Here is a 27,933-nt window from a genome sequence, read left to right as displayed (position 1 = left end):
AATAGATTTGAATCATTGTCCATAGGTGACTCATCACCAGGTGAGCCGACGACACACACTGACTGATGGAATTGTTTCCCTATGAAAGGTATGACAGGCAGTGTTTTCCATTCTCATTAGGGTTGGGAGGGACCTCAGTTATTGTAACTAGATTCCCTGCGAACGAGTTCAAGGGATGCTTGTGTGGGCAAGTGAGGCACAGGTTGGGAGATATCTGCAAACAATCCCAGGAGCTTTGCTCTGTGGAAGCGTGTGAGTGGACTTCTATCATTATTCTCAGAATGGTGTTGTACTGTATCCGAGCTACGCTTGCTACTTCCTCAGTGGAGAATTGAATGTGTTAAAAAACACTCCATTCACCCACTCGGTGTCTGTGGCTGTGTTATGCATTGACACATGAGGGACCACGTTAACCATCAGCACCCTGAGCGGAGGCGCACTGCATCTCCAACTCTCTGCTGGTGGGCTAGCTGGCTCGAACCATTACACCCAACAGTCAGCCGGAGCCTCTTTGCTGCGATGCCACCCCCTCACGTCCACCCACTGCATCTCATTGTCCGATTTCTCATCAGTGAGGGGACAGCAGTTCTCTTGTAGGCTACTGCTTGAGCCTTCTTGAGTAATCTGAGGTGAATGTGTGTTACATGTGTGATTCACCGGGTATTGGGCTTGAGAGTGTTGCAGCAAAACCAACTAGACTCACATCACAGGTTACTGTGAGTCAAATCCAGAAACCAAAACAGAGACCGTCGTTTGGTCTGGATTGTCGCCCAGCCTTTTGTCCTCCTGTCATCCAACGGAATGCCCTAATGTTTCCAGGAGCAGATTATCCTGGTAATTGATCATAATTCTTACCCTGAGAGGCAAACTAGTCCACCCTGGTGTTCACCTGACAACCATTCCAAGAATCAAATGAGGAATTTGAGGTATTTTCATTACAGGTTTGACTGCAAACCGCAAACTGGTTTTTGACTTTAAGAAATGGTTGCCTTTATGCAGGTTAGGTATTTGGAATGGATCTGTTGGCTTCAATCCTCACCAAACTACACAGAGAATAAACAAGTTCAAGAGAGACTTTGAGACTGTTTTTTTATGAATGCCTAAGGCACAGAACACTCCAGTACAGAACGTTGTCTGAATAAGAACGAATGAGAGTTGAGTAATGATTAATTCATCCAGTCTGCAGATCGGAAGCCGCTTGTGAGGCAAGTTAAACTGTTCTTCGTAGCATGGCCTCAAAGTCCCAAATATCACATCAGAGACTTTATCCGAGTCTATATCATAGACTACATCAGCAACTATATCAGACACTATATCCGAGTCTACATAATAGACTACATCAGCGACTATATCAGACACTATATCCGAGTCTACATCATAGATTACATCAGCGACTATATCAGTCACTATATCCGAATCTACATCAGTGACTACATCAGTGACTACATCAGACACTATATCCGAATCTACATCAGTGACTACATCAGTGACTATATCAGACACTATATCCGAGTCTACATCAGTGACTACATCAGCGACTATATCAGACACTATATCCGAGTCTACATCAGTGACTCATTTAAAAAGCCTCTGGTGGTTAAATGTGTATTCTGGGATATTTTTTTAAAGAGACTCGACAGTCACTCTCCTTACCTGTACCTTTTTGCATTTTATTGACAGTAGGAATCAGAGAAGAGAGGTGAAGTGGAGACATAGAGGTGAAGACCTTTGACCCCCTGGCAGGGAACTATATGTACATGGGGCAAGGGGTTTTACCCCTCAACCACAGCTCTGCATGCATTCTGGGGTCTTAAGCACACCAAATTTGCATTGAAAGTTGGTTCTGAATTATGAGTATTTATTTATTGTAGGTGTTATATTATAGGAAATAGGTGATATAGTACATAATTGGATGATGTACTACACAGACAAGTGGACCAGTTTTGGTTCATGACCTCCACCTTCACAACTACTGGTGGAAATTTTCAAAGAACTCAGGAATGTTTCTTTAACTTGACTGCTGATGTGTTTCACTGTGAAACAGGATCATTAAGAAAGATAGCGGTTGATGTTTCAACCACCAACCATGGCCTTATCAATAATCTTTCAGTCATCCTCAGAGTGGTATTATATTCTCAAGGGGAAGGATAAAAGAGTTGTGAAACCATTGTCTCAAAAGGTTTTAAATTGCAATGGTCATGTGCATAGTGTACACAAGGAATGACTCAACTCCACAACTCTGTATATTAATCTATTTTATGATGTATGAACAGAATCCTACAGATAACTCCATCATTGTGTTTGTCAGAGTAGACCATATAGATGCTTATAATGAAGAAGGGGACCGGGTATAAAGCTCTAATAAGGTGTGTGTGGTGGAGTGGAGAGAAGCAGTGTGTTTGACAGTTTGTTTTTGGGTGTGTGTGTAGACTAGAAGCCGATGCAACAGGGAAAAGAGTGTGTTTGGCTGAGTCACTTTCAGACGTCTGTGTTTAGACTCCATCATCAGAAACACCCATCATAAAATACACAACCAAGTAGCTATCAGAAACAGACACAACATTCAACGTTCCATTCTGGAGAGGGGAGTGTTTATGTATATAGTTTGGCCAATTTAATGATTTGACCAGACCAAGACTGGTAAATGGAAAAATATGTATTTACAAATCTATTTTCTAAAATTATTAAAAAAGAAAAACAAATTATTATTCCACTGTTTTGTCAGTTCTTGATCTTATAACACCCATCAAATATGTGTTATTACAATCGAGACATTCAAACCAGCTTCCCCTTTACAGATCAAAACAACACAGCCGTGCCTGTCATCACTTCTCCTGTCAAACATTCATACTTCAGTTTTAGTTAAGCAAGGAGATGGTTAGTCTAACAAACTAACTTGGCACTCAACTATGGGTCAACCTTGCATAGTGCAAAGGTCACACAGGGATGCTAATGGTCATAGCTAACTTATTGTCTAACAAATCAGCTCATCAAGTATGTTTTTTTCCCTTTTGGTCCGAAGCGTACAGTAAACATCCAAAGTGTAAACCTACAGGACGAAGTGAAACCCCATGGTGGTTGAGACCAGGCTACCTTACCCGAATGTTGAGAATAGAGCTTTCCTGCCATTTTCATATGTTTGTATATGCAATACATGAGTTACTGTAAGCGGCTTTGGGCCTTATTCGTTGGAGATTATTTGTCTTCAGTGTTCTGTTAGTGTTGTGGGTCTATGGCTGCGCTTGGGGAGATCAAATAGAGATGTGTTTAGCACCATGCGGTACCAGCCCATAAACAAATGGAGAAAGAGACAACCGCAAAGATACATCTGGAGACAATGGCGGTCAACTTCGAAATGTGAGTGGTAGAGAAAAGATTCTGTGGATAACCATATGGGAGCTAGTTAGCCCAGCCATGCTTTCTTGATATCTATCAACTCTTTTTTTTGTTGCTACACATTAGGAGACATATAGAGTTACAGACCTTAAGACACACTTGTCCCAACTCCCGTTGTGTCACATAGCCAAGCCATTCTTTAACCCCCATACGCACAGGACCTGCAGCCCAACCCGCAGCCCAAACATGCACCATTGCCAAATTTCCCTCCCTTTCAACTGATGATGTTTGCATTCGGAGAAATTATTTGAACCAAGTTATACAAATATGAGAATTATGAAAGCTAATGGATTAATGTTCTAAAACACTGCAATGTGTTTGAGTACACTCTTTGGACTATGAGACAGTCAAACAGGGTGAGTGATGAAAATGTAATTCAGAAATGAGACAGAGGGATGACAGGCAGGAAATTGAATTCAGAGAAAGACGATCGATAATAACTTGAGTTTTATCTGGTCAGGTCATAAAAACATGTCTTATGGCCCTTATAATAAGATGAGTGAAACCCTCCATCTCTTGTGCTTTCTTGCCCTGATGAGGACAGCTCCAAGCTATGATGTGAAATGTGAGCTCTGCTGGAGAGATTCATCATGGTTTATTCTGTCCCTGTTACAATTTCTGTTTGAGCTCCTCTGTCAGAAACTGAGAGCGAATCTGAGAGTTCCTTATTGTCCAGTCCTTCAGTGGGAGTGAAAGGGGAACATTGGCTCTGTCGGTCAGTTTTAAATAGAATGGCCTGCCTTGAACGACTGACAAGACGACCTCCTTCATCCTCTTATACCCTGAAGCTTTAATAACTTCGGCAACCATTTAAGATCACAGAGCACCCGAACAGGAATTAACGAGTGGTGTGGTGTATGTGTGAGAAAGAGAAAGAATCCTACAAATAATTCTCTTTAGTGTAATTTTTATAGGAAGATAAGAAACATCTGTTAAAAGGGTGTTTTGGAAGGATATCCAATAAACATTTCCAATATGTTTTTCAATATAATTTTGGAGGTAAGATCATTTGTAAGTTTTTGTTGGACAGCTTTATAAAAAAAAAATTGTCTTGCCCTTCTGGAAAACAAAGAATCCCAACCAACAGCAGTATATAAAAGACAGTGGTGTATATAAAAGCTTGCCCTAGTAATAAAACATAAAGAAACAGAGTCCAGGCACTGATGGAGTGTCACTGTATTACAGAACTGGAGATAAAGAAAGAAGAGCCCACAGCAACTAGCGGTATTTGGAACTCATCAGCCATGTTTTTATGTTATGAAGGGTGCTGATATTTCAGCTAAAAAATGTATCCGTCTCTCAGGCATTAGCGACAATGCCTAACATTGACAAAAATACTCATTATTCATTGATGTTTTGTTTTCAGTGTCACCACTAAGGAATCTTCTTTGTGGTAGTCAACATGAAAGTAATATCCACACCTGTAACAGAATGTCCGATTAGCCCACATACCCATCCAAGGTTTGGCCAAAGCTAGGTGACACCCAGGAGTGTCATTCCGCCCTAAGAGATAACATTGGCATTTATATGAATCTTTCAGGCGAACTGACTTTAGACAGTGGCTCAGTCATAAAGGCAATGAATGGATGCTAGTCACACTAAGCTCTTTCATTGTGCTCCTCTACATAGGGGGCCGATAGTCTAGTGGTTAAAGCACTAAACCAGCAAGGGAGAGGTATTGGATTGAATCCCAGGGATGGCAGAGTGAAACATTTGCTAATCTGTCCATTTCTGACCATTCTGACTAAAATGTACTCATGTTAAATACCAGCCTGAATAACCCTAATGTGTTGTGTCACATGTGGTGTAATAAACCTTTGTTTAAAGGAGAGTGAACAATCACTGTCTCAACAGATTTATTATTCATTTGAATTATTATTGACAGAAATTAAGATACTGTGGAATGAAGTGCGAGATGGTAGTGTTCAACCCAGGCATGGATTTACATACAGAATGTGTACAGAACCCTTGGACAGAGGTTCCACAACCTTATCTTGTACTGTATTTTGAGTGTTTCCCATTCTGTTTGAAGTGGAGCCTAAGCATGTGCGAATGCCCAGGGAGTTTGATCATTCTCACCAACACAGAATGTATCCCAGAATTCCGGTGCAGACACACACACATTCACACTCCATTGAACAAAGCATCTGTACCCGGGTGCATTTAACAGAAGAGAGTTGATAATGATCCCACTCAAAATACCACCGTTCATTCAGAAGTAAATCAGAATATCACAGGAAACAGGGTCTTCCATGTGTGGACCTCTTCTTAATTGCTTAGTTAGAAGGCTGGCTCCTTGTTAATACAAGGTTATGCTGTTGTGGCAGTTAGTTCTCTGTTTTGCAACCATATGGAGATATCTATTTAAACCAGCAGTGGATATTACAGCAAATTTGTCTGGAGGTCAACACCGGTATATAAACAACCTTACAGTAGGGAAATAAGTATTTTACAGTTTTTTCTGTGGTTGTAGGCAAATAAAGGAGTTTGAAATTGTTTCGTTCACTATTATTTATATCTACTTTGGAAGTAGTTTTAGAAGTTTAAGTATGGCCTGGTTTATATATATTTAGTTCACATGGGATGCTGCTGTAACTTAGTGGTGTGTTTGTTTCCGTGTGTGTGTGTGTGTGCGGGCGTTTGTAAAACACCTTTGCTTGCGTGTGTCTATGGGTGTACAGTGCCAAAGGCTGGATGGGGAGGGCTTTTTAGAGGGCTGGATTATCGTGAAGCAGGCAGACAGTCATTATAGTCATTCAGAGTGACCCTATTGACCCACAGTGCCGGTTCAGAATACTGATGTTGTTTAGAGACCGCAGAGACAGAGAGAAGGGGAAGAGAGAAAGGTAGAGACAACAGATAGAGAGCAGGGAGCGAGAGCAAGCTTGAAAGACAGACAGAGAGAGAAAGAATATAATTTTAGGGACAGAGAGGGCATTGTGAGGATGAAAGGGAGGACTGCCCTGACATAAAATATCTGACAAGACCAAAGCAAACGGTTCTGGTAATGGTTTGTCAAGAATCTGTCAATGATGCTAACCACCCAGACCATGTGTTGGTTCTACTTATAATTAACCTAATTATATCTGAGCGATCAGAGGGGCATAGACGGCCAAAACCATTATCGCCACAAATAGATGAACCTCCATGCGTTACTCCTGACATGCTGTTGGACACTGTGCTGAGATCAGCTTAACATGCTGTTATACTTACAATGGTTTGACATAGGAATTATTTAACATTCCTTAGCAAGGTGTGTGCTTGTTCCCATGCATTCACAAGTTTCATTTTCTAAATATAACAACCATTGGTATTTATATTAATGCAGGTCACGATTCACACCTGTCTGGTGAAATATTCCATTGTCAGCTCCCGTATCAATGTTGTTACAAGACATTTAGCAGATCTTAAGCGACTCACTTCTGAGTGGCCCCAATGGGATTCAAACCCATGTCCATCGGCTTACCCACTGACCAGCTGCAAACATTTAAAATGGATTGTCAATAATCAAAAAAGCAAAGTCACAAAATACAAGGAAGATCTGACAAAACATGAATCTTCCATTTTTATTATTATTACAGTTTTTTGTTGTTTAAATCCCATGCAGTATTATTTAATATCATAATACCACAAGCATTAGTTACGCAACAGCCCTCCATGGCTTCAGCATAGGGCTTTTCAAACAGGCTGTGGCTGCAAAATAAAGGCTCCTCCTGTGTTGTGAGTTTACGAGGAGCAGATCAGAACGGTCGGCTAGGAAACCGAGCCAACAGCAGCGTCCCATGACGTGGCTGCATCAGCATTTTTCTCTTCCACACAAAATTGGATGTTGTTAACTATCAAAACGAGGACATCAATATCTGGCAAGGGCAATGTCTGGGCTGTGTTATCTCAACTGCACTGTCTCCTACTTAATTTTCTGTTTTCTGTATGCTGGAATCCCTGGCGCTCAGCACAGACTGAGCAGGAAAGCCCAGTTGGATCTCTCTGTGGGGAGCTTCTCGTCAACTCTAGTTTGGTTTTTGCTTCTGCTTTGGCTTGACCAACGTTGGGCCTCCCTTCACCTAGGCCTCACCGTATATATCGTTGTGAGAGAATGTTAGTTATTTGGCAATAGAGGTGAGTTATACATTTCGTTGGTAATGAAAAAGAGATAGACGTGGCTTCTGTGGTCTGCATTATGCTCCTTCCCCCTTCGGGTTGTTTCTCACTGATGCTGCAGACCCCTTCACTGTTATATAACCCCCCCCCCACCCCCCCTCCCCTAGAGGATGGCTTTATGCTGATGATGCATCAACACGCTTTTGGAGGAAACCAATCTTTGAAGCCCTGTTGTCAGACTCTACCGTTTGTCAAGTGTAACCCCATCTTCCCTCTGCAGAGGATTAAACCATTGTCCAAGTGCATTAAATATTCAACAACGTTTACCTATGCTTCTCTCTTAGAGATATTGCCATAAACAATCCACACTCCCCTTGAATGCCTTTTTGTGAAGTCAGCAGTGTGAGGATTATGGAAGCACCATTTCAGCCACCCACTTGTAATTGTAATGTAGCCTACTGTGCTTAAGCAAGGTTCAAGCTCAATTTCAGTGAGAGGATTACATTGACTATAACAGACAACAGCTTTTGTTTTTATTCCCCAACTTGCTAAATTGATGCAGATTAAATCAGATCATAGACTATAATAGGCTAATGCTGAAGACATTATAATAAAACAGCATCATTCCCATCATTAAGTCATTTCTTTTTTGCCATCTGGAAGGGCTGAAACAACTCTTTAATATACTTATCTCATAGTTTCTGCAACATTAATGTGCAGCAGTTAGATAGCATTCTGAATGGTATGAGGTAGGCTGGGTGACCTCTGGCAGTCCTTCAGTGATTAGTGGGGTTGCGTTATTAATCATAGAGTGGAGATGTAAAGAGCAGCACCTACCAGGAAAACTAGCCCAAATACTTCCATGCTTTATTCCTTAAAGGGACAGTGAATGATTTTGGGATTGAAGCTATGAATCTTCTACAGAGTGAGGTGAACTTGTGGATTCCTTTTGTATGAGTATTGGTTCAGTTAAAAGGATATCACTTAGCACAATGCCTGGAACAGCTATCATGCTTGTTAGTATCAAATGCGTCACACTAACTTCCTTCACACATATCCACAAGTTAATCTAATAACGCATATCCTCAGGGTGATTAAATAGGGTACAACATTGCTGACATCCGGAACACTTTAAGTTGACGAGAGAAGAGAAACAGATCTGTGATCTGGGCTTGAGTTTACACCTGAAAGATTAAATACACAAAAAGGAACACCACAGCAACATTCTGACAAAACACGAATAAAAGATGTGGTGGTAGCCTACTAAAGCAACAGTTATCTAACGTTTTGTATTGCTCTTCTTTTTTTTTTTTACAGTTTTCATCTGCAGTTTCATGGTGGCGGCGCCCATTTTTGGTTACCTGGGTGACCGTTTCAACAGAAAAATCATCCTGAGCTGTGGCATCTTCTTCTGGTCGGCTGTCACCCTCTCCAGTTCCTTCATCACGAAAGAGGTAAGAACTTCCTCTCCTTACAAGAATTACACAGGAAGCTGTATCACTAAAGCAACAAGTTAGCTGCCTTACTCTGCTGCTTTACTGCTTTAATTCTGTCACAAGCCTAACTTTAAATATCTTCACTAACAAAGATCCACTGATCGAAGAGTAGGTCAGTCAAGTAAAGACACAAGTGTTATCCATGGGTTTGGTTGGAATTTCATCAACTGCAGTGACCCTTGTTAGAAATGTATTAAAATGTTGATGTGAAGTACATCAGAACTAAGTAGAAGGAAATCCTAGGGGCCTTTTCACTGAGGCGGCAAACAGTTTTGTTATGATCTCCGGCACATGAAGGCTAGTGACTGCACACATAGCAACACAGTTTTGTTATGATCTCCGGCACATGAAGGCTAGTGACTGCACACATAGCAACACAGTTTTGTTATGATCTCCGGCACATGAAGGCTAGTGACTGCACACATAGCAACACAGTTTTGTTATGATCTCCGGCACATGAAGGCTAGTGACTGCACACATAGCAACACAGTTTTGTTATGATCTCCGGCACATGAAGGCTAGTGACTGCACACATAGCAACACAGTTTTGTTATGATCTCCGGCACATGAAGGCTAGTGACTGCACACATAGCAACACAGTTTTTGAAGTGCACAAGCGTGTGCTGCACCGCCAACACAAAGTGGTCTCTCTGTTTAGCTAATGCAGATGAAATGACATGCTCGTTTAGCGTGACTTCACAGCCTCTGTGGAGACGTTGTATTATGGCTCTATCACTTGCGCTCTCTCTCTCTCTCTCTCTCTCTCTCTCTGTCTCCCTCATTTACTCTCTTTCTCTCTTTTTTTTTCTCTCTTTCTCTTTCTCATTCTTTCTCTACCACCACTTACCCATGTAAATGTCCCTAACGTTATCTCTCTCTTTCAGTCTCTCTCTTTCTGACTCTCTTTTCTCTCTCTTTTGCTCTCAGAAAATGAAGTTAAAACTGGTATCAGGTAATCAGCTAATGTAAGCACTGGCTTGAGAGACTTCGGTATTAGACAGCAACAAGGGCAGAGTGCACCATGAAACATCCAAGGCTTCTCTTAATGTCTGGTGTCGTTGGACTGAGGGGTGGGGACTTGGGGGAGGTTAACCTCTAGGTGATTTGGGTAGGAGAGGGATGGATCCTTTTCATTGGATATAAATGCCTTGCCCAGTTGTATGGTTTGATGTGCCTATGCTGTCTCCAGAGATTTCCGATCCAGATATCCACTGATGTGAGTGTTAATTAGAGAGCCACGCGGTTTAGCCCAGCGCTGCCAGCAGTGGAGGCGACTGACAGCCTATGGATGGGTGTCTTAAATGGATGGCCCCGGGGGGTGGGGCGCACTCTGATTGAACCAATCGGAAGCCTCCTCTTTGGGGCTGTGACAGTTGCCAGATGCCCCAGGGGGAACCCAGTCTGCCCCCCCCCCCCCCCCCCGCTCTCGGCTGTCAGCGCTAAGTCTGAGCTGACAAGAGAAGCCAGTTGCCTTCACCCATTGGCCCCCTGACTCATCATGCCACAAAGGCTATCCTCTGGGAGGCTGTAAGGAGGTCCCTCCAGCACACAAACACACACACACATAAACACACACACAAACACACACACAAACACACACACACACACATAAACACACACATACACGCCATCATCCTTCTCCCTCCACCCTCAGCAAATTCATCTCAAGAGATGTCCTCTAATCTGCTAAATCAAATTGAACCACAGTGGATGTCTCTTGCGAAACTCCTTAAATGATGCTCCCCATGCAACATCAGCAGCTCTTTCACAACTGATGCTAATCATTACCTGTTTGTAAATCCACTCAGAGCATTAATTTAGCAGTCAGGTTTCTGAGAAGCTTTGTAACCCATATAACATCTGAAACATACAGGGCTAAATGGTCAAGTTTATTGCGTGAAATTGGCAGGCAGGTCTCAGACAGTTGTGGTACGTAGATGCCTCCACTGTGGCTTTTTCCCGATTAATCTTGTGTGCTGTCTGCAGCCGTAGACAGCATAGCTGTGAGGTGTTTTCCAATCATTGTCAGAAGATTATTTCTAGATGACTTGGGAGATTAGAGGCAAATTAGACAGCATGTTAATGTTTCTTGTTAGTTCATTTATTCATTATCAAACAATCTTGTCTTCCTAGCGAGTCTCTCCTTCAAATCTATCAAGATCCTTTTACATCTGCTGACGGCAAACCAAACTTCATAATTGTCTACGACAGTAAAAGCATGCACATATTTCAGCCCACTTGTATTTACAGAAATCATTCTATATTTTTCATTAGGAGGAAGAAGATTTATGTTTTCTTTTTTTCTTTTAGGTTCAATACATTTTGACTGTAACTGCTAGGCTATCAGCCGCTGATTGTTCTTATTGTTCTTATGGTTTTTTGTTGAGCTGCTGTCATGGCTGCATCATTACAACCAAATAGCCCTAATGGTCGAGCGACCACACTCATTCAAACCAACATGAGCAGAATTATCTACAGAGGAATACAGAGGAAATAGCTCAGCTGCGCCATAATTCATTTAAAACAGCAGTCCAAAAAATAACAGCATTATGACCATACCCACAAGTTATTCAAAACAACACGACGTGTGGCTGCTGTTACAGCCCAATGCATAGGAATGGAACTGTCATTTTCACTCGTAATTCATTTTGGCTTGTGGCATGGTGTATGGGCCGTGTCCGGTCCAGAGGGTGTGTGTGTGAGTGTGTGTGTGCTCTCTTGAATGCGTTTCTGTGCACATTTGTGCTTCTGTGTTTGTTATATGTGTGTGTTGTGTGGATACGCTCCAGAGGGTGTGTGACGGGCATGCGCTTTACCCCCACCTTGGATTGCCATCCACCCGTTACAGCGTGTGACAGCAGAATGACGGGTGGGTCTGGGTTTTGCCACGCTAAACTTTACACAGCCCTCCTTAACACACACCTCCTCTGAACATCGGTAGAGATATGAGATGAGAGGGCAAGGATCTTCCTGTTACATTAGATTGCCCTATGGTGGAAACAGAAATGGCACAGTCCCATGGTGTAGGATAACCCCTTGTATGGCAGTCTGATTAAATTCACCTCATGCTGGCCTAAAAGCCCACTGGGATTCATGTAAAAAGTTTTTTCATGGAATGACTGTCCATATGAAAACTGTCAGGTATTGAAAGAGGGAGAGAGTTGTTGCTGTGCATAGCCTGTAATAGAACAGTCTAAACAATGTTATCTCTTTGAAAAAGCGTGTTTAACATATACTTAACATTTCAGATTTGTTTATTTTGTTTATGTTTTTATTATATACTAGCTTTTTTATTTTCAACTTGCCAATAAAGCGTTTAAAATTGAAATCAACTTGAAATTGAATTTGAAGAGAAACAACTGCTAAAGGAATAGGGATGTCCACCTCAGGGCATGGTTCTATAACGCTGTTTTATATAGAGCCCCTTCCTTTAACCCCTTACCGTGGCTGACATCCATACTGATGTAGTCCTTTGGGCTTTTAATGCATTCTTTGACAAAAACAACAGTAATTAGAATAGCTTTCATTTCTTGACATTTATATATGAAATGTTGCTGGGCCTATTCCAATGTTATGTCAAGAGTGATAGTCCTTGTGAAGTTTCGGTCAGTTCACAGGTGCTTGTCTCAAAGTCACCAACAGGATAACGCAAGCAGGTTTGACAGGCTGAAAACAAGAAACGATAACGAAAGAGACAGAAGCTGGTGCCGCACTTGCGCAGCATAGCCCTGCATGCCAGAATGGTAACAGGCAGTGGAGCGCGTCACTCAAATTGGAACCAATTGTGTACAATTGTAGACAATTTTAGATGAAATCCATCGTCACCCATAACCCTTATCTTTCTCACCCTGTTTTTATTTTCAGTTTCACTCTCTCTCCCGCTGTCTAATTTGGTCTCAATGCATCTTTCCTGAGTGGCCCAGTCACTGTCTTTTCACTCTCCAGTTATAGCCTCACAGTACAGCCCTCTTGATCAATGTTAATCTCTGCCGAACTGAGTGTGGAATCGTTGCCAGGGTTTTGCCTTATTCAAACAACGACAGATATGGAGGCAGATCTGCCCTGAAGGCAGAAATTAATGTGATTGTTTCAATGACTCAATGGAGACACTAAAAATTTAGCTCAGGTACATCCTGTTTCTACTGATGTTTCTCCAAATTGATTGGAGTACACCTGTGGTAGATTCAGTTGATTGGACATTGATTTGGAAAGGCATGCACTGGTCTAAATAAGGTGTCAGAGTTAACAGAGCATGTCTGGGCCAAAACCAAGACATGAGGTCACAGGAATTGTCCATAGAGCTCCAAGATAGGATTGTCTTGGCACAGATCTGGAAAAGGGTACCAAAAAATGTATGTAGCATTGACAGTCCCCAAGAACAGTATCCTCCATCATTCTTAAATGGTGGAAGTTTGGGACGACCAACACTCTTCATAGAGCTGGCCGCCCGGCAAAACTGAGTGATCGGGGGAGAATGTCCTAGGTCAGAGAGGTCACCAAGAAATCGATGGTCACCCTGACAGAGCTCCAGAGTTCCTGTGTGGAGTTGGTAGAACCTTCTGGAAGGACCATCTTTGCAGCACTCCACCAATCAGGCCTTGATGGTAGAGTTGCTAAACAGAAGCCACTTCTCAGCAAAAGGCACATGACAGCCAGCACATGAGTCCTTTGGGTTCCTTTTGGCAAACTCCAAGTGGGCTGTCATGTCAGCAACTAAGGAGTGGCTTCTGTCTGGCCAGTCAACCAAAGCAAAATGCACAAAAAGTGAAGGGGTTGGAAACATGTTCCGAATCTATACTGTGCAACGATTGATTAAAATAACGTTACTTTCAACGAGATAACTAAGTCGTACATGCATCTAACGTTTTGCAAGTTTTTGTGCATTTTGCAAATGCCATTTGTCATTTTGGCCAACAGTGTTTCAGTTGAACTGTTTTTCCAATGTGAATTGTGTTTGGAAAAGGTGTTCCAGCAGTCAAGAGAAACGGTAGAAGTAACAGCAACATGGACAGATTTATGAACATCCTCCTCTGATGAGTCAGCAGAAGGGAAGGGTGGAGGAGAGGGACAAATCTATTTGAGGACAACTTTGAGGAAGCTTTTCTCTGCCATGAGGCTCAGAGAGAACCTGAGAATTATTTTTGTACACAGTCCTTGATTGATGTTTTTTGGCCTGGGGTCGAGTGGTCTAAGCCTTGGCCTCTGGCGGAAATGTATCGCTTCAGCATGGCTTTCAACCCGGCCCATTGCTCTTTCAGCAACAACTCTTCTGTCTTTCCCCACTGTCTAGATCCAGTAAAGCATAACAATGCCTTAATAACAAATCTAAAAGTGCAGATGAACCTTAAAATATAGTAGGCACCATGGATTATTGAAATCCAGAGCATGTGTTCTGTATATTATATTTTGCCTTTGTCTTTATCATGTGATCTTCTCCCCGCAGTATTATTGGCTGTTTGTCCTGTCCAGAGGTCTGGTGGGGATTGGTGAATCAAGCTACTCCTCTATCTCCCCCACCATCATTGGCGACCTCTTCACCAACAACAGCCGGACCATGATGCTCTCTGTCTTTTACCTGGCTATCCCCCTGGGAAGGTAAGTGATACCTTCGAATAGAGCATATGGTCATAACATAAAGATACTGTGCATGTCTTTGGCCACAATAGTGCCCTGCTAAAAAAAATCATTACCTGTTTGTATATCCACACACACACACACACACACACACACATTGAAATGCACAGAGATTAATGTAAGGCGTGGAGAATAGGATTTGGCTGAGTCTATCAGTGGAACCAGCCTTGCAATCCAAAGGTCAGCATGCATCCCCAACTACCCAGACTGCCTCTTTATGTCTGTCTCCATCCACCCAGAGAGAGGAAAAAAACTGCCAGGGAACCTGGAAACAGATACGACTAAATGAAGAGAACATTTTCTCGGATGGACAGATGAAAGGGGGAAGGATCTATTGTGTACTTTTTTAAATACCTATATTTTTTGGGGCATTTTATGCTTATTCATTTAAGTGAAAAATGTGAGCAATAGAGGAGGAAGCGTTCTGAAAAAGCAGTACACTGGAATTGAACCCACACTGCAGCAGTGTATGTGCACTGGACACAGTGGCGTAGACCACTGGACCACCACAGGCCCCTGGAAGGAGGTGTATTAACAACAAAGCCCTGGACTCAGTTCCTTCCAGTGAAAAGGCAAGAGGGGCAGAAAACTAACACATCAGCATAGTGGTAAAAAAAGTTTACAGTTCTGGTCGGTGGATGTATGGATGTGGCGGGTGCTTCGACGTTCAGCCTTTAGGCATATTTACTGTGAAGAGTGCACACAGTGTGCATTGCTTCAGAGCCTGTCTGGCCCTGGGAATGTGTCTGCGTCACACTGTTTTGTTCCCCGTCTCACATAGAAGCAGCAAGAGTCAGACACAAAAAGAGACGCAATATGAATAAGAAATACTCTGCAGCCTCACACTACAGTGGTCAGCCAGAGCTTAGCCATCTCTGACTAAGGTTTAGTGTTTTTTTAAGTATTAAATATTTCAGCTCCATTAGCTGCTGAATGAGTTATTTGTAAAGCAATGCCTATTTCACCTCATTTGTACATGTGTTAATCCCTGTGTCTTTTAAACTGAGAACATTTAGGTAATAGCTTAGATTGTTCTGAATATCAATTTTTGTGGGCAAAGCCTGAAATTGCTAACTTGTTCCGCCACTGAACTGCTTGATCGATGAAATAGCACATCAGCAACAAGGAAAATCCAGTATCAGAGTGTAGCCTACTAATAGTATTGATGGCAGATTGAATGCTGTTGGAAAGCTGGACAGGAAAGAGCAAAGTTTCCTCAGAAGACTTCTGGTGTGGTACGCCAAAAGAGTTTGGAATGTTAGATATCGACCGGCAGCTGAAACAATGGAAGGTGAAAGAGTCGGGCTTCAGTAGAGAGCCGCCAACTGTCCTAAAGCACTCTCCCCCTGATTGTTTAGCTTTACCTAGGGTTGTTGTGACCGTTTCCAGGAAGTGACCTCAGGGTTCAAAGGAAATAAGTTCCCCCTGTCAGTAAACAAAACCTCAAGTTTTCCCTAATAGCCGACTGCATAACTATGGCCAATTAACAATTTTTTACTGTGTGAGCGATACCAAAATATTTGTTTATTGCCATTTTTAAAACAAGTGCACTGTATAGGGAATAGTGAGACATTTGGGAAGAAACCGAGATCTCTGACAGTTCCTCATCCTTTAGTTTTAGTGGTGATTTTGAACTTTCCAAACCCTCTCCGGGTGGGCTAAGATTAGCTAGCTAGCTGTTAGTCACTGGAATTATCATGAAGTCTATGCCCTGTTTCACTGTTATTTCTGGAGCCCTAATCAGTTTAGCACAACAATGTTGACCACCCCCCCCCCCCCCCCATGTCCCCATCCGGTCTGTGTGTCTATGTGTGCGTCTGTGTGTGTATGCGCGTGCGACTTCTGTGTGCATTTATGTGTGCACGCTTCAATGTTCGCGTGACTCAGAGCTTCCTCCAGAGAGTATGGCCCATTGAATCATCATAACCTTTTCAAAGCCTAACATGCTGATAAGGACCCCAATGTAAAGCTGGCTGCTCCAGACCATAAAAGTATTTATCTGTTCTGAGTCTGTCGAGCTAACAGTCAACACAGCGTCTCCTGTCTCAGCCTTGGTCCTGTGGTACAGTACTTAGTCCTGATATACAGGCTAACAGCCCGGCAGGCAGACAGACAAACAGGCAGGCAGGCCCATGCAGCTTTGGATGTGCGTCTATAACAGAATGTTAGGTCGAGGAGGGGGGTTGATACAGTGGCAAAATGGCAAAAACCTGTGTTTTCAGACCCATATAAACTTACTTCAAAGAGCTAAATTAGGACCACTGTTCAAACATTATGCAAACATATGTTAGTACAGACAGTCATTTTTACAATACTGTGAGTGGCTCTAGATAAGATAGTTTGCTGAATGACTTAAATGGAGATATTGACAGTAAGACACATCTTTTAGTCCTAGTAGCCTTTTGATTTCAGAGGTATGCACATTGAGATGGCCATCATCTTCAGCAACTTATAGCATCCTGTTGGCTGCTTGAGAAGATAATGTCCCCATATTAATTCATCAGAACAGCCCTGTCTGGCTTTTATTGATTAACAACCTTATCTACTGCCTCTATCTTTGTCCTTGATCAATAGAGATGTTATCCGCTGACAAAGGGCTTAGTGTACGACGTGTGTTTGTGTGTGTGATCCACATTTATGGGTACATATCGGGACCCAAAGTCCCCACAAAGATAATGCCTGAAAAAATGGTTCTGACTAGATTTTTTTGTCAATCCCCAATAAAGAAAACGTAATTTCCATATTAGGGGTTACATTGGTGGGAAAACTTAGAATTTGTCATGATGTTAGAATTAATTTAATTAACGGAATTCTATGATTAGGCTTCACCGATTTGGTTTAAGGTTAAGGTTTTGGTTTGGTTACGTTTAGGCATATCTTAAGTTAGGTTTAGGTATAAAAGTTTGGTTTATGAAATTAAGGTTATGTTGAGATTAGGGTTAGGATTGGGGCCAGAAAATAGGGAATATGGATTTCTGGATCAAGGTTAGGTCTAAGATTTCAATTCCCCATAAAGTTATATAGCTAAAGGTGTGTGTGTGTACTTGTGCATGTGCACATATCTAATGTTGAAGAGCATAGCTCATGATAGAGTGGGTTGAGTCTGTGTGATGATGACTCACATCAGTTAAATGAATGCAGGAAAGCACATACATTGTGGTGACCGGCTGTCTGCTTAAGCACTGTGACAACTACTGATGTAACGAGGCCTGTATGAAATTAATTTCATTGATTGGCCTGGAGTGGTCCGCTGCCACCAGTGTGCATGTACCACTGCAGTAGAGTCCAGCCCAATGCTTTTCCAGCAAAAACGTCCACATCTGTCTTTTCCCTCTTTCTCTGTCAATTAAAAATATAAATGCCCCATTTTAGGAAAGTACAAATTAACAGGAGATCAACTGAGTCAGGCAGCTGTCGTCATATTGGCATACTGTATGTTATGAGATAACATCTAAAGAAGCCTAACAACAGACAGAACTCTTGTAGTGTGAGAGGTGAGACCATGTTAGTTCACTCTTGTCTGCATGTGTGTTCTTCTGATAAGGAGAAGTTCAGAGGCACAGGGCATCAGATGAAATTGTCTAATTTCACCAGACAGAATTGATGACATTAATTCCACTAGCTTCTGGAACAGGAACTGTGGAAGTAGCCACTCCCTACCCTCACACACCCTCACACACACACACCCTCACACACACACACCTCAATAGACAATCTACAGCAGCTAATGTAGCTTTGATCAGTGTCATTGTATTCCAGACCCAAAAACAACACTACTCACTCATTAAGCATCTTATCTGATGATAGACCGGACACAGAAAGAGGCACGCTTCAGGACATTCCGTCAGAAAGAAAGACAGCCATACAGTGAGACAGAATGAGAGACAGCCATGTATAGTGAAAAACAGACAGAAAGACAGACAGAATGGCATACAGATAAAATGTGTCACATGTTTTTTGAGATAATATACTGAAGAAACCATATATGAAAGCTGATTTTCTTTCCAGTCTAATGTGTTTTATATATTTATATTTATATAGTAAATATGAGGAACTATATATATCCATCCATCCATCCATCTTCTTCCGCTTATCCGGGGCCGGGTCGCGGGGGCAGCAGCAGAACTATATATATATATTTACTCATTACTTGTGGTAATGATAGTGTTAATGATACATTATTATTTTTATCTGCAGGCTCTGAAGCTGCTGGGAAATTTTGTATTTCCTAGAAGGCTACTAGATGTTGTTAGGTTACCAAGGTTTATTTCATGAGTATTAGAACTTATGGAATACTAATCAAAACAAGCTGCTTTGCACTCTGCCCCTGCCCCCACTCCCCTCCAATTACTTAACCATCCATGCTCTTCTCCCAATTACTCAAATAGCCTTTCTATATAATGCTCCCATCAATAAAAGTTGCACAGAAAATAAAATTGAATAATGAATAGGTCTGCCTGATACGCAGCTTTAAGATCACTCTGTACTGTAAAGCCATAGGAAGTGCAGGCAGATCCGGGGGATTAGCAACAGTACAACTTGGAATAGTCATAAAAAATATGGTTCCCACAATAAAAGTTCAATATGTTTTTGACTTTATGTGACCACCAGGTGACACAGGAACCTGCCGTTTCCAAAATAACTCCTACCTTTGTCTTCTCCAAATTTAATGAGCTGTCCACTTGTCTGTAGCATTCCTGGCTCATTCACAGCGAACGTGCAAATATTTCCAGAAGGATGCCAGAAATGAAGCCTTTATGTAGTCATTTGGCTTGGACATATTGCATCCTGCAGGCCATTCAGAGACTAAGCATTGTCGACGGTGAGCCGGGTGCAATGGATCGGCCACACGGTTCTTTAGCGGTTCACTGAGCCACACACTTCACTTCTTCACATTTGGTAACACAGCACAGGCTGTGCATCCGATTCTCAAAATTCATTTGAGAGAGCTTCACTGTGCCCTTCTGAATCCAACAAGCCGTCTCACATATCTGTATTTTGAGCCGCTCAATCACAGAGACCATTTCTGAGCAGTCCAAAACAAGGAAAAAATAATTGTTGTGTGGTAGGGGTTTCATCCAGGCTTAGACTGTAACTTTAGTTACTTTAGTTGTGTTTCACTGAGAAATCATACCTGTACACATCATTTTCTCCCATAGGATTACATTGTGTTACAAGTTACACCTCTGTCCACATGCATACAATGTTCAATATTTCCACAAGTGCTTCACTAGGCCCAAACAAGGAAACATCTAGTAAATGTTTTTGTCAGAGTTGAATATACTAAAAATAAAGGACACTTGAATGCTGTTATTTAGCTTCCAGAATGGTTTTAATTGGATCTTGGTTGATCTCTATCTAGGTAGCCATATCTAACCCATCTCCTATTTTTCCTCCCCCAGTGGGCTGGGCTACATCCTGGGCTCCAGTGCCAAGGAGGCTGCTGGGGACTGGCACTGGGCACTGAGGGTAAGACCACGACCATCATCTTATTATCAAAAGTGCCCCCCCCAACCCACATGCTGGCCCGCACACCCCAGGGGTGAGAGCCACATCATGGCATCGTATCTCGTCTCCATCACCATCTTCGCCGTTACGACTTTATCGTTTCAAATCATCGTAGTCCTCGTTAAATGATCCTCCTCATGATCCTCATCCTTCATCTTCGTCATCATTGCATGCGTCGCGTCGGTGTCATTCCTTATTGTCGTCATCACGTCATCCCTCACTATCCTCAACATCTTGGTTTTTGTCATTTCCTCTCCTGACTCACTCTGTCCCCCGTGGAGGCTGTGGTTTGAGCCAGGGGTACGAGGCAGCTGCTGTGTTAAACAGGGCCAAATAAGGATACAGCACCTTTAATACTATCTCCAATTGTGGTAAAATGAGAAGTGCAATTTATTTCCATCAGTTAAATCATCTCGCTACATCTGTTGGAATTCATTGACATTCCATAGACTGTAAAGGATTTTCTTCACTCACCATGCATGTATTTTTTTCACACAAGTATGTGGTAATATTTCAACACTGTTGGTACAAAAAAACAACAGATCATCAACCAAAGCCCTTTTTTCAAAACTCTAAGCACATCTAACCACACCTGACATAGACTGAATACAAAAAACAAGGTCAGACATCAGTATGTCATCTAGAAAGAGATGTTTCAAATGGAATTACATTATTTTTATACAAAGTAAATGCATAACCTTTGATTGGATTTTCTTCCCTTTTGATAAAATACCTTTTACTCATATACAATACATATGCCCATTTTTCCTAATTGATCAAATATATTATTGCCCTCCATAGTAGTAACCACAACTGGTAACCCTCTAACCATATAAACCATGTGAACACTGGCAATGTCTTTCAACATGGAGTAGGATCTGCCTCAGCAAGGCAGAGGAGCAAACAGATCAGCCCCTGGTACAAACCAACCTCCAAACTGAGTTAATTATCACAAGTACATCTTTATTGATAAAGCAGGCCAAAAATGAACACAGTATCGGCAAAAAGTATTTGGCATGTCGGACTCCTTCAGCTCGTAAATATGCCACATCATGACATCACTGGTGACCATGTCAGATTTGGAATCGCCATGCCAAAACATTCTTCCATAAGTGCATTAATAATGATGATATTCAGTGTGACATGGACAAGATGTTATAGACAAATGCAGAAGACAGAATTTATGGAAATTAGTGTAGTGTGTTAAACATTGAAATGTTTTCATTTCCTTCTGATAGTTAATTGTTGCTACCTCATTTCAAACATTTAAATGAGAAGTCCTATTTTTATAAACCATTTTCAGTCAGAAGGAACCATTAACAACGCTTTTAACAGCTTGCAGCGGTAGTCATGGAGAAGATCAGTGAGCATCCCTTGGTGACAGCGCTAACGTTTACACATTGCCATCTGAAAAGCCCTGTCATCATTAGCTCTCAGCATGTTATTGGGAAACTTTGAGGAGGGCGTTAACCATTCCATTCCAGCACAGTTCGACATGACATCTCTATTGCCTTTAGGAAACGGGAAGTCCATTTGTCCTGTTTTGTGGAGTGGGAACATAGTCTGGTAAACAACGTCTCGTTCCAGTAAAAGTTGACCCCAATAGAACGATCACACAATGTCATAGCAGAGAGAGACAGAGGGAGAGAGAGAATGAGAAAGTGCCATAAATGAGAGGAACAATTAATCATACCAGCACTCAGTCAGAGGGAAAAAAACATCTTACAGGAAGCCATATCCGGCTTTTGAGGAAAAAACACTTTGCGTCGCTTTCCTCAGATTTTCCACTCCCCAGAGGTACCCGGGACTGGCTGCATTCCTTTTTTACCTAGGAATATAGAATGAAGGATGGAAGGAGGTAAGGAAGGTGGGAAAGTGGAGAAGGAGCTTGGGACTTTGAGATTGCGGTGTCTCTTGAAAGTTAACGCCCATTCTTCACATATTGTGCAGGAAAGGGGAGTACAGTGAAGGCAATTAAGAACAGCACATCTTACAGATGCTATTAACCGGAGTGACTTACAGTAGTGAGTGCATACATTGACAATGGCCTCGCCATGGGAATCCAATCCACAACCCTGCTCTTAAAAGCATGTTCTACCGACTAAGCTACGGGAAAGGAGTAGTGCAGTGTAGCTGCTTGACAGTCAAAGTGTAACTCTTACACTTACACAACTCAGGAAGGACGAACGGAAAGCTTGGAGGATAGAGGGAGAGTATTTAGGAGTAGTGGTGAGGGAAAAATACTATAAAATAACATTGGATAACAAAACCCTCCTAAACGGTTCTACACAATGGGCAGAAAACAGCGATGGAGGGAGTTCCTCAACAGCAAGCTTTCTAACCAATGCTGGGCAAGAAGAACCCACTGGGACCTGCAACTTAACCCTCAACCTCATGATTGCTTCGAGGTATTCCACAGACATGGCACCGCGGTCGGAGGTCGCGGTGGGTCGAACGGTGCCACTTTGTACTTGCTGAATTATCGCTTGATAATATGACAAGAATGGGGAAGTGGACTTGTGAAAAACAACCTATTATTTGAGCACAGATTTATGTCTGTCCATAGTCTTGTGCTTGACATTGTCAAGCTTTGTTCTTTCTGCTTAGGTGCTACCGCGACTGACCGGTAGTATTCTGGCATAACAGAAGAAAACATATTTTGTCATACCTATCGCCTTAGTAGGTAGTGATACTTTACTGTAGATTGTATGGAATTAGGAGGCAACACTGCAGTAGATATTATAAATTCTGATAACACTGAACAGTTGTATGTAAGCATGCCCTTGCACAAATGTGAAAGCCTACTTGTGCACAACCAACACATTGCTTCAGCCTCTTGATTGCGAATACGCATGTGCCTCTATACAACAAGGGGTTGTGAGAAAATAAAAAAGGCTGCATGATTTTTATTTGACGGAGAGAACTGACTGCGCTTTCATGAGGACTGTTTGTGTTCTCAACGCTTTCCCGTGGGCAACCCAGCTTAATGACAAACAATTCCCACACACACAATATCTATCTAGCCTCTCTTTTCTTGCTGTGCGTGCTCACTGCAGCGCATCTCATAAAAAGATTATGAAGGAGATAAGAGAGAACTCCCACAAAGAATTGCACTGTCAAAGAGCCTCAGAAAAGAGTTGCACTGAAAAAACACTATGTGAACACTAAGGCTCGTTCAGAGCCTTACCTATTGCCAAACCTAAAGGGGCTGATCTGTGAACATTAGGGTCGAGTTCAGTTTGGATTGAAGTCAGTAAGTTCACAAGGGGTAAACAGAAAATTCCAATTAATGATTTGTAAAAAAGGGATTGCGCCAAAAATAGCTAATAATGTTAACATAGCTAGCGTGGTACATTTCATGGCACAATAAAAAAAATATCTTTCATACATGAATGAGATTGATGTAATATATATCAATATAGGTGACAACATTTGACAAAAAAAAACGACTCTTTTACTGCTCAAGGTGTTTTGGTATATATTACCCCAAAAAGCGTGTACAGTTGCATACTTGGAAAATCCACCGGAAATAGTAGACCACCTGATCTGGAATCAGGCGTGGCAGGTTATGTGGCAGGGAGCTTGACCAATATGTGGGGGCTGGTTATTAACTTCTACATATTTCTTTATTTAAAAATAATAAAATAATAAAATGCTTGAGGGGGCTTAATTGGGGCTACGCAGATTTGTGACGTGGCTATAGTGTCCATTCCCTTCCATATAGTATGCCATTTGAGACTGGGCCCTGGTCTTAATGTGCTACTGTCTTGTGTCAATAGGTTTCCCCGGTGCTGGGAATGACAGCCGGCACCCTGATCCTGTTCTTTGTGCCTGAGCCCAAGAGAGGCCATGCTGACCAGCTGGGACGACGCATCAAACACCGCACCTCCTGGCTGTGTGACATGAAAGCACTGGCCAAGAAGTAAGACCTCAGTTTATTACTACTTACTTCAGATGTACCTTGACATATCTAAGTGGCTTGGCATGATAGATAAAGAGAGAGAGAGAGAGACACACACACACACACACACACACACAGATAACTGGGAGTTTTATAAGCGTCAGAGATTGTATAAGCGCTAGATCAGACACAGATGTTTTTATACTTTTTGTCCTGTATCATGTGACAGAGATTGCTACTGCAGATATAGAGATTCATATCTAATATAGTGTTGTGTGTGGGTTTGTCTGTGTTTCCCTGCTAGCCGGAGCTATGTGTTTTCCAGCTTGGCATCTGCTGCAGTCTCATTTGCCACGGGTGGGTTTGGCATGTGGATCCCTCAGTACCTGTTTAGGGCTCAAGTGGTCCAGAAGACAGCAGAGGCCTGCACAAAAGATGTTTGCAGCAGCAAGGACAGGTCAGAATTCAATCACTACTGTTTGACTAACGCCATAAATCTGAAATGTTTTACCAATCCATGTCACAGGTGTTGTATGCTAATTGGACCAAGTTTCTCATGTCTGCAAAATAGTAAATGGAAATTATTATGAGGCTTTTAACAAATGAAGACTTTTTTGTAGGGGTTGATATGTTTCTTGAAAGAATCAAGTCTGAAATGTTAGAGTGGATATTTTCAAAAACATTTCTTGCACTTCACTACCAGTTAGCGTCTTTTCCTAAGACGGAAAACTCGAGCAACAGCAGGACGTTCAAATTAAGATGTTGCATTTGTACATCTATAATAACCACTTCCACTTGTTCTACCTTTCCCTACATCGGGTGCAGTTTGATCTTCGGGGCGATCACATGTGTGACAGGGCTGCTGGGTGTGGTGATTGGAGCAGCCACCACGCGCCTGTGCCGTCAGAGGACGGAGCGGGCCGACCCCCTGGTGTGTGCTGTCAGCATGCTGGGCTCGGCCATCTTCATCTGCCTCATCTTCGTAGTGGCTAAGAAGAGCATCGTAGGGGCTTATGTAAGTGATGGAGTTTGAGACGTCTTGAATGTACTGTATTGTGCAAAGTTACAGGGCATCCTAAACTAGCAGTGCTGATTTAATATCACTTTTCCCCTAGGTGTTAAACTGACCACAGATCAGGGCACCTCTACTATGTTGCTCGATGAATATGCAGCCCGACTTTCTAAGATCAATAGGGTTACAGGGTATATACAGGGTATATACTGGAAAAAGGTGTTTCCCGAACAAACATATTTATGGAGATATCAGTCATTATTATTGCTCAGGTTGTTGAAAGTCAGTTCCTACTCTTTTGTTTCTGATAAATACGTCAAATTTGTTCTCTGTGAGTCACAAATAAAATGCCACAGTGCATTGTTCCTACCCGAGGCAGCGATTGTTAACAGCTACACCCTTTCCTGCTTTACATGGCAATTAAACGAGCAAACACCCTGCACATTCCGACGGCAGCATGGCTGCGTCTGGGTCTCTCTGACACTCTCATTTTATATTCAAGATAAAACAGTGGTCTTCCAGCCTAGGTGAGTCCAGCGGTCTGAGTACTGCCGCTGTGTGCCTTCAAATTTGGACCACTGCTATTTCATCCAAAACTTTCTCTGTTATTCCCTCATTCTTTTCATCAGAAAAGCTTAAACATTCATCAAAAAGATTTTGGAGTGACACCAAAGATGGTTAACCTGGTCAGACATCTGTACCCCTTTGTGGTCTTAGTTGTCAATAGAAGTTAGTATGACAGCGCAATCAGATAGAGGACCAGGCTAAGTGATGGCTACTTTCTGAGGACCGCCACGCCAGCTTGACTGTTCATTATTCACAGTCCTGTGGACCAGTCTCTGCATGGCTACACACCACCTGTACATTTATCCCACTGGGGTTCACATGAAGTCGACAAGCCCTACAGGAGTCAACTTTTCCAGGTTCAGAAGCAGGTCCGCCTTAAATGTTAGATGAGGCGCTATCATTTCCATAGAGAGAGACTATTTCAGGGAGATACGAGGACACCTTGACAGCAGCGTAGCCAGACAGACAAACAGTAGTGAGGTCAGAGCACTATTCATAGAGGATGTATCCCTGGTAAATGTGCATAACAGATATCTTCTCATTTCATGCAGGCAGTAACAAATTGTTACTGTGACAACTCTAGTTACACTGCCGAGCACTGACAGATGTGTAGCTGAAGATAGTGACTCGGTGGCGGCCATCTTGTCTCCCTGTCTAATGTGGAGGCTTGAGAGACAGCTGCTGTTGTCTCTCAGGCAGACTGTCCAACTGTGCTGCGGAGAGTCAGTTATGGAGGGGTCTGTTTCCCAGGGGGCCATGTGTCAGTCACAGTGTCTGGAAGGCAGTTTGCAGTCTGCACCACTTCCAGCCTCACTCTGTCAATCTAAACCCCACTGGTGTGTGCGGCTGTGGGTGTGTGTAGGAGACTGTTTATGTGGGTGTGTGTGTGCGTGCGGACATGCAGCAGATCTCTCTCACTATCATCCAATCCGTCGACCAGACAGGTCTCCACTGCCAACCGGGATACGTTGGATTCCATCGCAACCAAATCGCCCTGGATCCATTACTAGAAAGCATATGTGTTGCCACACAGCCTTGCCAGCTGCTTGCGTCTTGTTTTGGGTAGAGATGTCGAGAGACTATATACACATTCCTCTAAATGTCAGCTTCTTCCATGTTATTTAATATCTGGGTGTTAATTTGCCGTTACAAAGGGGCCAGGAGTATGGACTCGATGCTCGTTCATTTGGTGGGAACCTTGTTGAGTTAATCTTTTGTTGTGAGGCCAGAAGACTGTGAACATTTGGCCCACTGGAGACATTTACAACAAACTCTCTGACAGACATCTAAAGAGATTGGGTGCATTCAAATTGGTACCATATTCTCTATGTAGGGCAGTACCTTTAGGCCTGTAATACCTTGGTCAAAGGTTGCGCACTAGACCGAGAATATATTGCCATTTGAGACGGGAAAACTTTCTCTTCCCTGTTTAGAGGTTAAACATCTAGGGTGCATTATAAATGTCACCCAGTTCCCTTTAGTAATGCACTGTTATGTTTAAAAGTAGGGCACTAGATAGGGAATAGGGTGCCATTTCACATGCAGGGAAGCTGTCCATCCTTGTACTGAGACCACAGGGTAATAACATGTTTCCAGACAGACAGCAACTGAAGCATTTTTCCTCCTCTGTTTCTCCACAGACTTTAGCAGGCTAGCTTAGCAACAACAGCAAGACAAGAGAAACGTTTTGACTGCTATTTCTTTCACTCTCACAGCCTGTGGCAAAGTGAGGAAGAAACTCAGTCATTAAAATTGGCAATAAATATTTTTCCCCCTTTTCATTTAGGTCTGTATCTTCATTGGAGAAACGCTGCTCTTTCTGAACTGGGCCATCACAGCAGACATTTTAATGGTATGTACTGACAGGAACATATATTTATCCTCTGTAGCCTAGCTACCACTGGAAACTGTAACAAAGGGCAGTCATCTCTTCGGATGTAATTTGAGTTGCCTATTTTGAGTTGTAAAATGGTTGACTTTATCAAGGACACTGAGCTGGCATAGAACTGGCAGTGTGCATAGTCGTAATTATGCCTTTGACCAAGCTAAACTTGCATCATTGGCGTTCACCTGAATGGAGTTGTTTTATAATGGATGGATGGGTTTTGGAATGGGTGGGTGTGCAGATGTTTATTTTTTTCAAAATTAGCAATAGATGAGGTATATATAAAAAGTACCGGTATTTTTCCAGGTCAGTCTCACTGAATATTACTAAAACTTCCTATGTTTCAAAACATAAGGCAGAATCAAAACGTTTTAAAAACATATATTTCCATATTGGGAAAGGCAAGAGATAATCCCTGTCATTGCTTTTCGTT

At 42.3% G+C, this 27,933-nt stretch overlaps 1 protein-coding gene across 1 annotated transcript in view; it reads left to right on the top strand.

The window, feature by feature from the left end:
* The window catches only part of spns2 (spinster homolog 2 (Drosophila)), an 87,062-nt gene that overhangs the window by 41,987 nt on the left and 17,142 nt on the right, over positions 1-27,933 (top strand). Inside the window, exons 3-9 of the mRNA XM_010870389.5 lie at positions 8,815-8,951; positions 14,437-14,588; positions 20,030-20,096; positions 23,915-24,057; positions 24,341-24,493; positions 24,862-25,051; positions 27,402-27,467. Of these exons, the coding sequence (XP_010868691.3) occupies positions 8,815-8,951; positions 14,437-14,588; positions 20,030-20,096; positions 23,915-24,057; positions 24,341-24,493; positions 24,862-25,051; positions 27,402-27,467 (908 nt within the window). The remainder of the gene's footprint in view (positions 1-8,814; positions 8,952-14,436; positions 14,589-20,029; positions 20,097-23,914; positions 24,058-24,340; positions 24,494-24,861; positions 25,052-27,401; positions 27,468-27,933) is intronic.

The sequence above is a fragment of the Esox lucius genome, chromosome 7, assembly GCF_011004845.1.
Source record: "Esox lucius isolate fEsoLuc1 chromosome 7, fEsoLuc1.pri, whole genome shotgun sequence".
In the NCBI taxonomy this organism is placed as follows: Eukaryota; Metazoa; Chordata; class Actinopteri; order Esociformes; family Esocidae; genus Esox; species Esox lucius.
This window is presented reverse-complemented; position numbering and strand designations above follow the sequence as displayed.